This window comes from Streptopelia decaocto, assembly GCF_964273445.1.
Source record: "Streptopelia decaocto genome assembly, chromosome: 7".
NCBI classification, from domain to species: Eukaryota; Metazoa; Chordata; class Aves; order Columbiformes; family Columbidae; genus Streptopelia; species Streptopelia decaocto.
The window spans coordinates 49401640-49413699 of NC_138661.1; the positions used below are offsets into that span (position 1 = coordinate 49401640).

General features: G+C 39.4%; 1 protein-coding gene across 8 annotated transcripts in view; it reads left to right on the forward strand.

Moving 5' to 3' along the window:
* KMT5B (lysine methyltransferase 5B) overlaps positions 1-12060 on the forward strand; it is a 43360-nt gene that overhangs the window by 16089 nt on the left and 15211 nt on the right. For 7 of the 8 annotated variants that reach the window (XM_082057755.1, XM_082057754.1, XM_082057756.1 and 4 more), the window contains 5 exons: positions 7115-7280; positions 8366-8475; positions 10369-10535; positions 11207-11226; positions 11401-11537. In XM_082057755.1, the coding sequence (XP_081913881.1) occupies positions 7115-7280; positions 8366-8475; positions 10369-10535; positions 11207-11226; positions 11401-11537 (600 nt within the window). Of the gene's footprint in view, positions 1-7114; positions 7281-8365; positions 8476-10368; positions 10536-11206; positions 11227-11400; positions 11538-12060 lie in introns of those variants that run through there. The other variant, XM_082057758.1, reaches the window with a different exon arrangement.

The window sequence follows — 12060 nt, forward strand, 5'->3', positions numbered from 1 at the left end:
TCCTTTAACTTCCTTTATAGGCAAGCATCTCACTGACCTTTGGCTTTATATCTTGGAATTTCAAGATTCTTTAAGTATTCCCAAGGTAAGCAAAACTTGAGAGAGAAAGAGCTTTGCTTCTCCAAGCCATTCTCCTACATCTTCTTTGTTGAGACCACCTCAGTTTGCCCTTAACTGGGATAAGATCATCATCTAGTTGATTTTGAAATTTCAATAGCCACAGCTTATCTGGATCTTGTTGACTAGGGAAGAATAAAAACTTCATAGGGAGGTGTGAAAACTTTCTATTCTGCAGCTTGTCAGGAAGAAGGCTTGGTACTATTTCTTTAAAGATACTGTGATAAGAGTTTTTCATTCCTAGATTACTTTTAACAATGGACTGTTTTGTGACAAGTTCCACGTTCTGTGAGACGTGACCCCTGAAGCTGTTCGTAGGGTAGATCAAGGAGTCTGTGCCTGTGAGCAGATTAGAACACCCAAGTGTCTTGTTCAGTTTCCGTGATGGTACTGTTCATAGGACCAAACCATAAGTCTGGATAAACCATTCTGATTTTAATGGACTTTTTGTTTAGAGGTTGGGTTGGCTGGTTTGTTTTGTTGGCTTTCTTGTGCTCTTTCTGTCTGCCTTACTTGAACTAGTCTTCTGTTTTACTATCACTTAGAAGCCTGTTTCTTTGGCTCATTTTATATATGTACATTTAGCTATGAATCAGCAGACCCTCAGATTCTCAGGAACACTTGACTCTAGGCTTTCTTGGCATATTGGCTTCTTCAGTGTCTCACATCAGAAGGTGTCTTTTGAAGTATATATGGACATACACCTGTAAAAGTACTGAAGCTTTCATGAGGAATCTGGGTTGCAGTATCCTCCAGGCTGAACAAACCAAGTTACTTCAGCCACTCCTCATGTGGTTTTCCCTCTAAACCCTTCACCAACTTCTTAGCCCTCTTCTGGACACTCTCCAATACCTTAATATATTTTTTTATAGTGTGGTGCCCAGAACTGCACGCAGTGCTCCAGATGAGGTCAGACCCGTGTAGAGAAGAGCAAGACAATGACCTCCCTCACCGAGCTGGCAATGCTGTGCTTGATGCACCCCAGGACACAGTTGGCCCTCTTAGCTGCCAGGGCACACTGTTGGCTCATGTTCAACTTGCTGTTGACCACAACCCCCAGATCCCGTTCTGCAGAGCTGCTTTCCAGCATCTCATCCCCCAGTCTGTAGGTACAGCCAGGGTTGCCTTGTCCCAGGTGCAAATCTGGTGCTTCCCTTGTTGAGCTTCAGGCGGTTGGTGATTGCCCAGTTCCCCAGTTTGTCCAGATCCCTCTGCAGGGCCTGTCTCCTCTCTGGAGTGTTGACAGCTCCTCCCAATTTTGTGTCATTGGCAAAGTTACTAAGTATTCCCTCAAGTAAGTCATTTATGCCAGGCCAACATAACCCCCTCTTTTACAGCCCTTTGAGCCCAGCCCATCAACCAGTTGCTCACCCACTGTATTGTGTGTTTATCCATCTGTGTGCTGGCCATCTTGTCCAGAAGAATACTGTGAGAGACCCTGTCAAAGACTTTACTGAAATCCAAAAAGGTAAAATCAACAGACTTCCCTTGGTCAACTAGGTGGGTAACCTTGTCGTAGAACTAAATTGATCTTGTTAGGCAACACTTTTGCCTCGTGAACCTGTGCTGGCTGAGACTGATGACTGCATTGCAGTTCAGGTGTTTTTCCATAACTCCCAGAACAATCTTCTCCATTATTTTGCCAGGAACAGAAGTGAGGCTGACAGGCCTGTAGTTGCCAGGGTCATCCCCATGGCCCTTCTTGTAGATTGGGAGAACGTTTGCCAGCTTTCAGTCATCGTGACCTCTCTAGATTCCCAAGAGCATTGGAAAATCATGGAGAGAGGTTTTGCTATGACATCAGCCAGCTCTTTAAGCACCCTTGGTTGAATCCAGTCAGGCCCCATTGATTTGAAGGGATCTAGCTGGAGTAGCAAACCCCATGTAAGTTCTCCCACAAGACCCTCTCTGTTAGTGAGAATCAAATCTGGGAGGGCACCTTTCCTGGTTGGTTCCCTTAGTACCTGCACCAAGAAGATATCATCCAGATGCTTTAGGAATCTTCTGGACCTGTTGGTGCCAGCTGTGTGATATTCCCAGTTGACATCTGACAAGTTGAAGTCTGCCATAAGGGCAAGGGCAGATGACTTGGAGGCTTTGCTTAGATCCTTAAAGAATAACTCAGCAGTGTCGTTATCCTGACTGGGTGGCTTACAGTAGACACGCACGACAACATTGGCTTTATTCATCTGATCCTTAATCCTTATTCAGAGGCTCCCGACTTTGCCATTGCCAGCTGCCAGCTCCATGCAATCCAGCCCCTCCACTATGTACAGTGTCTCCTTCCCTGCCTAGCCCTTCTGAATAGCACATAGCCATTCATCATGGCACACCAGTCACAGGATTCATCCCGCCAGGTTTCACTAATGTCAATTATATCAGATCCCTGGGACTGGGTGAGGGCTTCTAGTTCATCTTGCTTTTTCCTCATGCTGCACACATTAGTGTTAGAAGCACTTCAAGTGTGGTTGATTGTGTCCTTCACCTCGTGTTACAGTCTGAGGAATCTCACTGCCAAGCATCTCCTCATGTTTTGGTGTGCCTTCCAGCTGCTCATCACTGACTGGCCTGGTACTGCCCCCTTCCAATCTAGTTTAAAGCCCTGTTAATGAACCTTGCAAACCCCTGAGCAAGCACTCTTTTACCCTTCTATGGGAGATGCATTCCATTGGGAGTCAGAAGACCTGGCGAAGGACTGACCATCCCATGGTTGAAAAGCCATTGATGACACCAGTCACGTGGCCCTGTGTTGATAGGGCCTGCCTATTCTGTTTTGCATTCCTGCCTGCTGCTGAAAGGATGGACGAGAAAACCACCTGAGCCAGTGATCAACCACCCCAAATCTCTAAAATCCATTTTGCTTAATACTACTTTTTCCTGTACCCTGCCAACATCATAAACCAAGAGCAGGTAATAGTTAGAGGACCTTACCAGCTTGGGGAGTTGTTGAGCCACATCTCTTACCCTGGCCCCAGGGAGGCAGCAGTCTTCTGTGTGGGTTGAGTCAGGTCAGCCCTCATATTGGGCCTGTTCCCTTCAGAAGGGAGTCACCTATGACAATTACCTGGGTTTGTTTGTTTGTTTGTTTGTTTTTCTTTCTCTTTACAGGTGAGGTTTTAAGGGGTTTGCTGGGTGTTATGTAGAGTGTTGGTTTCCTAGACAACCCCTCCTTTCCAGAAGGGTCTTCAGCAGCGGCATCAGCTGCTTGCCCATCCAATTCCAGGGCCTCATACCTGTGGTGTACAGGCACCTGCAAAAGTGGGGCAGGCTGAGGGTGTTTTGCCTGCAGCCCCGAGCGGTAACCCATTTCCATCCTCCCCCATCTGCTAAGTCTCCTGTTTCAGCCTGGTGGTGAGGGGGTAGGGGTTCCTTTGTATCTGATGCCATGGTTGGCTTGAGTGAAATGCTATACACCATGATGTTGGTTTCCAGAATTTTTCTATGCACTTGTGGACACTTCTTGCTTTTTTGGATTCCTGTTTATCTTTTCTCATTATCTCTGTCCTTTCACCATGTAAAAAAAAAAAAAAATCAGTTCAATACTTTGATAAAGGAAGTCTCTGGTAAAAATTTTTGAACCGCTGGGTGCCAAGAGTTGTGTTTTTTGAAAAACTCAGTTCCTGTTTCAAGTTTCAAATGCATGGTGTACAGTGTAACACTCATCTGACCTTCTAATGTTTTGGGATTTTTACAATCTCTTTGCACTCTTCCTGTTTCCAGCCTTCTTTTTGGCCTTTTCAAGACTTGGGTGTACACTATTCTGCTTCTCAGGAGTGATGTTACATAAGTTTCTGCTAGACATTTAAAGGAATTCCGCCAGCAGTGTGGAATGCCTGCAACAAGAACCTGCTGAATGTGATCTATGGAGGTATGCAGGTTACTTTTAAAGGCTTGGGGCCAGATTCTGAGCTACCTAAGGTAGGTAGTCAAGCAGACATCTGGTCAGCCTCTGAGACTGGTATGTTGTGAAAGACCTGAAATATGAACATCAATTTGGGGCTATAAGATGTGCTTCTAATTGCTAGAAAATACAGGGTATTGATTCTCTTTTCTTACATCTTGAGAGGCACTGTTTAAGCTTAGCATCTGCTCTGGTTGGTGGTTTTTTTGGTGTTGTGGTGTTTGTGAGTTTTTTATGTTTTGTTGAGGGGAGGGTTGTTTCTGTTGTTTTTTCCATGGGTAGTTGAGTTGGGATACTGCTGCCTTTAGCCTAGACCAAGATCATTCTTGATGATAAACAATTATGATTGTGTCTGCCTGCACATACATTGTCTGTCTTAGGTGCTAATTCAATCTAGAATGTGGTGGTTTTTCCACCTACCTTTGCTCCTACAGGTCACTTGGCTAAAAAAAATGGTACATTTTGGCATATAACACAATGTAAGGGAGAGGGCAATCATTAATTTAGCTCAGCAAGAATAGATATAGTTGAAGACCATAATCATGTGGCTTTTCCTCCTATAATGTTTGCAAATAAATATGTAAACAAAATGTTGACCTGTCATGTCTATGCATATTGTTGTGCTTTGTACTTCTCATTATGTAAGTACGGTTGGGGCCTTGTTGGGAAAACTGTTTCTGGTTGAAACTGAAAATGAGGCCAAGTCCTATTCTGAAACTAGTCAGGTTCCATCCAGGCTATATCATTTTAAATTCCCTTAACTCACAGAGCTTTGCCAGACATTATGACTATCAAATTTGGGAGAAGTCTTTCTGATTTGGGGAGAACCAGGAGACAGTCTTCTTGTATGTAACTGGCAAATCAAGGGAGACTTTGGTGTGCTCTAGAACAAAAATAGTAATAATCATGTTATCTGTAGTCTGAAGGGAGTCTTCTTCCATGATGAGGTCTCAGCAGCTTGTTAGGCAGTTAGCTTCTTAGGGGGATGGGATAAGTATATTCTTTATTAAAGAATTTGATTGGAAACTTCTTGGCACAGTAAATACTACTGTGGACATCTATTTCTTTACATACTCTTGCTACATGTTAGATGTTATCCCAGCCAGAAGAAAACTTACCTAATGTCTTCTCAGAACTACTTGCTATATCTTCTTTTCTGAAAGCTCACAGGTTTATGCTGATAATTTTTGTCTTATTCCAAAAGATCTGAAAGATTCCTTAGTTGTTACATTACAAGGAAATTTTTCAGATGGAGAATGCAGAGAAGATGTGTAAAAGTATTAGCATGGGATGCTGGTAACCTGCATTGCTGCTGGAAGTGATAGTGCCGTTAGGAGGTCTGTCTTTATTGTATCAGAAGCAAAAATACAACATTTTACTTCTAATGAAGGAAATTGAATCCTCATCATTTTTAGTTATTTCTAATTAAACCCTTACTATTTTAAAAGGTAAAATAAAATTGGCATGTGCAACACTCAGGGTATTTTGTTTCCTTCATACAAGTTGCAGAGAAGCAGCAGATCTTATTTGGGCATCTGAAAAGAAGTAACTTGCAGCATTCAGCATTCTAAGATGGGGATAAGCGAAGCGTATGGTAATTTAAAAAACAGGGTATCAGTGAGGGAGTTGATGAGTGTTCCTTCCACCAACTTCAGGAATTTGTTTACTTTTGTCATCAAATAGAGACTTCATTTGGTAAGTAAGACGAAATAAAATTAGCATGGTAACACACTTCAAGCAACAAGTAATGGGAATTAGTCTTATGGATTTAACCAAAAGCTCTTAGGTTGTTTAACACTTCTGTCATATGTTGTGTAAGCAAAAGGAGCTGCAAACAACTGTTTTACATGACCCTAGAAAATTTTTATCTTTGTGAAGAGTCCCATGGGACGTGCCATACACCTAAAAGTCCGCACACCCCACCTCCAACCCAAAGCGGGGCATACATAGGTATGTACTCAAAGGCAATATATAGACATTCAACATAATCTGTAAGATCTGCTTTCTCTTGATGGTTTGGGGCTCAGAAATGGAGCTCCTGCTTCTTGCAGTCATACAGGTGTTTTCTGTAACCATTCTTTTCCTGTCGATGACATGAAGGATAGTTTTTCTTAAATCTTAATCTTTGTGAAGAAGGCAGAATTCTCTGCTAGTGTACAGGAGTTTATTTTCATATTTTATCTATGCATGATTTTCAGCTGTCTATTTCCTGTAGCCAACATCTTGGGTTAAAATTCTTGTGATTGTACTAACTTGTGGAACTTCAGTCTTCCACGGATGTAGGATCTATGCTGTATGTTACTATTTTTTTAGATACTACTTGTGTAGTCATTAAGAGATGCATTTTATATGAATACAAACGTTAAGTTTGCAATCTATGTAAACCCATATAGTGGATTTGTCAATATAATAAGGCTTTGGGTTGGGCAAACATTGATGTGAAATCACTCTTCAAGATAGTTGTGCATTTTTTCTGTTCTGATGTTTCTTACTCAGTCTTTTCAGTTGCCCTATCTTAATTGTTTGCTCCCTATTTGACAAATTTAGCGTAGTGCGTGAGGTTGTAGAGGGCTTAAATTTGAAATCACACACAGACACACACACACACACACATCCCAATTCAACTATAAAAGCCAGAATTGTGCATAGATCCCTTGATACCAGTGTTGGCTAGGAAATTTACAGCATCCAGTTTATTTGCTGGATTTTTTTTTTTTCTTTTTTTGCACATACCAGATTTGTTAGGATAGTAAGGACACATTTATTATACTGGTTCTTTAGCTGCTTTATTCCAAATGATAGGTATTGAAAACAGTGAAATATTTTTCTGTGTTGGTTAAACTTAGCAGAGATTTGTTTTATGAATAAATAGTGCTTCTCAGCACAATGGAGGGTTTAAACATTTTTAGTATTCTTAGCTTTACTTACTTTTCCCATTACCTCAGGAAATGAGGGCCTGTGATTTGAGTGTGTAACAGTTTCTTTATACTAGAAGTTAAATATTTATATGGCTAGCAAAACAACATGTGCTATAACTGTGAGACAGAATTGAGAATGAATGACAGTGGACTCGAATAGCTTTATTCTTTATTTCAGATTTCGACCTATTAAAGGAAGGCAAGAAGAACTAAAAGAGGTGATTGAACGTTTTAAGAAAGATGAGCACTTAGAAAAAGCCTTCAAGTCCTTGACGTCAGGTGACTGGGCCCGGCACTATTTTCTTAACAAGAACAAAATGCAGGAAAGGTTGTTCAAGGAACATGTAGGTGTATTTGTAATTAATGTGCTTTTTCAGATGGTTGAAAGGCTAAGAAAATGTAAAAAATTCTTAAGAATGTAGCGATAGTAAAGGAAAGTAATCCACTGCTCTGTTATTTGTTTGATTGCTTTTTAACTGAAACCTCCTTTGTTTTTTAAAACCCAGCCAGCTCCCCACCCCCCTCTTTTTTGAGTTAACTTACCATTGCCTTTTATTTAATAGACATGTAGAAAAGAAAATGCATTTGCCTCTTTTGCTGTTGGCTTAGGTCATAAGCAGAAGAGAGAAGACCTGCTTCTGGGAGACAGGTGTTTCAATGGCTTCTTCCATTGCTTGGAAGGATTGTTTCTTTCCCCCCTTTTTTGTTTGTTTATTTTGTGAGTTGTGTGGTTTTTTGTTTGTTTGGGGGTTTTGTTTGTTTGTTTCTGCCCAGTTTTTTGTTGTTGTTTTTGTTTGGGTTTTGTTTGTTTCTGTTTTACTTAGGGCTATTGTAAATCAAATTGTGTGACAAAGAAAGGAAAAGGGAGAAGTGTTGCTACCTCAAAATACATCAGTTGTTAAGCAATCAAAAAATTCTGGTTTCCCAGAGTGTTGTTTGAGTAATACAACGGCACTTTAACTAAAAAGAATTGATCCAGCAATCCCTAGATTTGTCATGGAAGTAATATCATTTTCAGAACTGGAAAGAATGAAAATTGATCCTGTAAACTGTTAGGTCTCAGTGATTCTTAAAGAGCTAAGAAGTAGTTTTTAATGCAGCTACTTAGTGACTTTAAGAAGAAATTATCAATTTTCATTGGTTGGGCCGGTTTTGTACCATTGGAGGCATCTTTAATTTTTTTAAACTCTTTAGATAGTCATGTTATCCATGTGAGGATTCCTGCAAGTCACTCTGAGTAAAAAAGATTAGCATCATGCACATAGCTAAAATTTATAATCAGAAACACATTTCAGCAAACATCCCATTGCAGTATCCATTTTTTGTGTGTTTTTTGTGCAGTTTACTGATTTTCATTATTTTTATATGCAAGTTCCTCACTGCTTTTGTTTTGCTTGTAACAGAAACGTACTGTTTTCTTTTGTTGCAGGTATTTATTTATTTACGAATGTTTGCAACTGACAGTGGGTTTGAGATACTGCCTTGTAATCGATATTCTTCTGAGCAAAATGGAGCCAAAATCGTTGCAACGAAAGAATGGTAAAAGATACAGTTTCCTCTTGCATTCTGTTTCTGTCAATTATTTTGAAATATTGTAAAAAATCTATTTTTAAAAGTATGGAGAATTAAAACTGCAACCACTGCAATACAAAGTTTTGTATTTTTACTTACAAGTTACTTTTGTTATTTGTTTGTGCTAAGTACTTAACACACAATATGTGCATCTGTAGGACATTGGACGTAGCCACAAAGCTGCCAGTATAAAAGGTGTTTTTATCTTCTTTTCAGTCAGATACTTATTTTCCTCTAATCATTAGGTTTTTTGCCTCCTGTTAGAAACACGACCATGTCAATACTCACATTATACTGAATTTGTGATGCAGCAAATAATTGTGGGGGAAATTCGCTTTTCACCTTTTTGAAACTGATGGGTGTTACTTGCGTATTTTGATTGTGCAAAATGAATCTTTCCGGGAAACAGAAAGTTGGAACCCCAGTGTATCTTCCCCACCTCATTTTGGCACGTAGGAGTTTTATTATAAGCATGTCTGTGGCAGATCCGTGGGTTAATTCAGATTTTAAAATAAATACTCCCCTTCCTTCCCCCACCCTAATTTATACTTGTTTTGCTTTATGGCAGTGCGTACTCATAACAGCACATCTGAGATTATGATATGCTATTATGTGTGGGCTAGGATTGGGTGGCTAGACATTATGCTCGCAGCATATCAAATTAGCATGCTGCTACTGTGGGGCGATGGCCTCATTTTGTGGGAGAATAAGCTTTAACAAGGCCAAGATCAGTTTCTAGCTCTTCATGACTGTAGCTGGAAGCTCCACAGTCATGGTATAATCAGTGTTTTTTGGATTGTGGTGGTGGGTGGTTGGTTGGTTGGTTTTTTCCTGTTTGAATTCTCTCCTTGGCTGATTCTTTGAGGTGGAAGCTTTGTACTTAGGTTTGTTGAAAATGAATTAACTTTTCATGCTCAAAATCTTGAGTGACCTGAAAAGACCAAAGCAAGAGAATTGCTTCTTGACTCTGCCAGTATCTAGAAGACTGTTGAGACTCAAAACTAATAGAGTTCTCAGCACTCTAAAAAGAGGATTTTGTACTTAAAAGGCTTGGCTTCTAGTTTGTGTCCTTCATGTATATTTAGAATCTCCGTATTCATCTGCATCAGAGTAATCTGGCTAACGAGCAGTGAAAACAATGCACTTACAAGATAATGGAAATTGTGCGCTTCTTCCTAGGCTGAATATTCAGTGCCTCTGATCTGCTATATTTATGATGGCAGATTGGCTGTGCACACGTGAACACGTTGTGGTTTTGTTGGTTTTTGTTGGTTCCTCCCTGCTTCTCCAAAGGTCTCTTTCAAGGACAAGCTTGATGCTGAAGAACTACTCGTGAAAGAGGATGACATCTTGCATGAATTCTGGGCTTTTTTTGAGTCAATGCTGGGTGTTTGTTAAGAAGGCATGGAGTTCTAAGCATCTTCACTATGTTGTGTTTTCTTGGTCAAAGGAAGAAGTATAGGAAATGTGAACAAGAGCAGCTGGAGGAAGTCAAAATATCTGAAGTGCTGATAGGGATGAAAAAAATCTTGCTTTTGGTTTTAACAACTATAGGAGCTGAAGTAATCAGCTCCTGCAATTTCTTGGTTGCAGTCTCAGAAAATTGTAGAAACAATGATGGTAATGTCTGTCAGAATTGATGTAATTGATTCTACATAGTAACAAAAACATTTATTGCATGTCTGATAAAAAGTCTGTTTAGCCTAATATCTCTAAGTGAAGTAAAACATGAGGTTTACAGCGGTTGAGTGAGAAATGGTATACAAAACACTTCCTGTTATTGACAACATTTCTTTTTGTGATATTACTTTGTAATTTTGGCATGTGTATTCTTATTTCTTCTACTTTTTTACACTAAAGGAAACGGAATGATAAAATAGAATTACTTGTGGGCTGTATTGCTGAACTCTCAGAAATGGAAGAAAACATGCTGCTGAGACATGGGGAAAATGACTTCAGTGTCATGTATTCCACACGGAAAAACTGTGCACAATTGTGGCTTGGTCCTGCTGCATTTATCAATCATGGTGAGTAGTAAGTATAGGAAGCATGTTAAAGGACATAAGCAATTCTGCTCAGAAGTGTTGTTATATGTGAGCTGAACAATACAGGACCTTACCTTAGAGAAACATCTCTGAATCTGGCATACTGGATCACTGTAGGACAAAATCCTGTTGGGATTTTCCCAGACCAGACCTGAATGGCTGTGAACTGGGAAACTCAGAGGGCTCTAGGAAGTGATATCTTCTTCCTTTACAGATACTTTGAAACTGGCAGGTAAATTAGTGGAGCATATTTTAAGTTACCTTGAATTCGTTGTGAACTTAGTCAACAGTAATGTATTTGTTAGGTGAACTTCTTATGCCTTCTTTAATGTTTCACACAGAAGTTTAAGTGATTCTGTTGCGTTTGTATGCTGAATAAAGAATCTGCAGGATTTAAGACAAATCCTATTACTTTAAAGAGGAGGGAAACTGAACATTTGTGATAGCTTAGGGAAGAGCTCAGAAACCAAACTATATCAAAATAGGTATCTTTCGATGTCTAGTTTTGTGCAATGCTAACATAAGTCCCAGTATTTAGTTGAGATTCTACAATTATTGAAGTCAGAGTGAATCCTTACTTTAGATATCTACAATTATTCATGTTTCAGGTCTTATCAACAGTTAATTGACTTTATCTTTTGGACCTTTTTCAGATTGCAGACCTAACTGTAAGGTAAGCAAGAAATTCAAAGTAAATAAATAAAGCACCCCACATTTATTTCCCCTTTTGTCCCTGCATCTTTTCCTCCCCAACTGTTTTACTTTTTTTTTTTTTTTTTTCCTATTCAGATACTCTTCAACCTTATTTTTTTTTTTTTTTTCTCCTTTCTGTCATCTCCTTTCCCAGTTTGTATCAACGGGCAGGGATACAGCATGTGTGAAAGCTCTAAGAGATATTGAACCTGGAGAAGAAATCTCTTGTTACTATGGAGATGGTTTTTTTGGAGAAAATAATGAATACTGCGAATGTTACACCTGTGAAAGGTATGCATTAGTGGAAATAAGTTTCAAATCGGTCGTATTAATGATAAATTTTGTGGAACTGAAAGTCATCAATTATGAATACTAAGATTTTTGGACACGTAATTGCTTCCTAGGTATTTGTTGTAGTGATTTTTTTTTTTTTTTGTTATTACTGAATGGCTGTGTTTTCTGAGAACTGCATTCTGTTTTTCTTCTGATTCTCTGTTCTGGAAGTAGTCCAAAATGAAAATAACAAAACAAGTGTAGATTATTAAGAATATTTATACCAAATAAACTAGAATTGGAAGGAAAAGCAGTTGTAGCTTCTGTGAGACCATTAGCAACTGACCCCCAACTTCTGTTCTGTTTTTGCACTAGAAAAATCAAATTTCATTAGTGTTCTTTATGTTGACCTGAAGTTATCTTCTGCTGGAAATGGGCAAAGTACTTTTCACCCTGTGTTGTTAGAACCTGGGGGTTTGTGCATTCGTAAAGATCTACAGGTTTGTACAGCACTTGCCTATATCTGTCCATCATACAATAG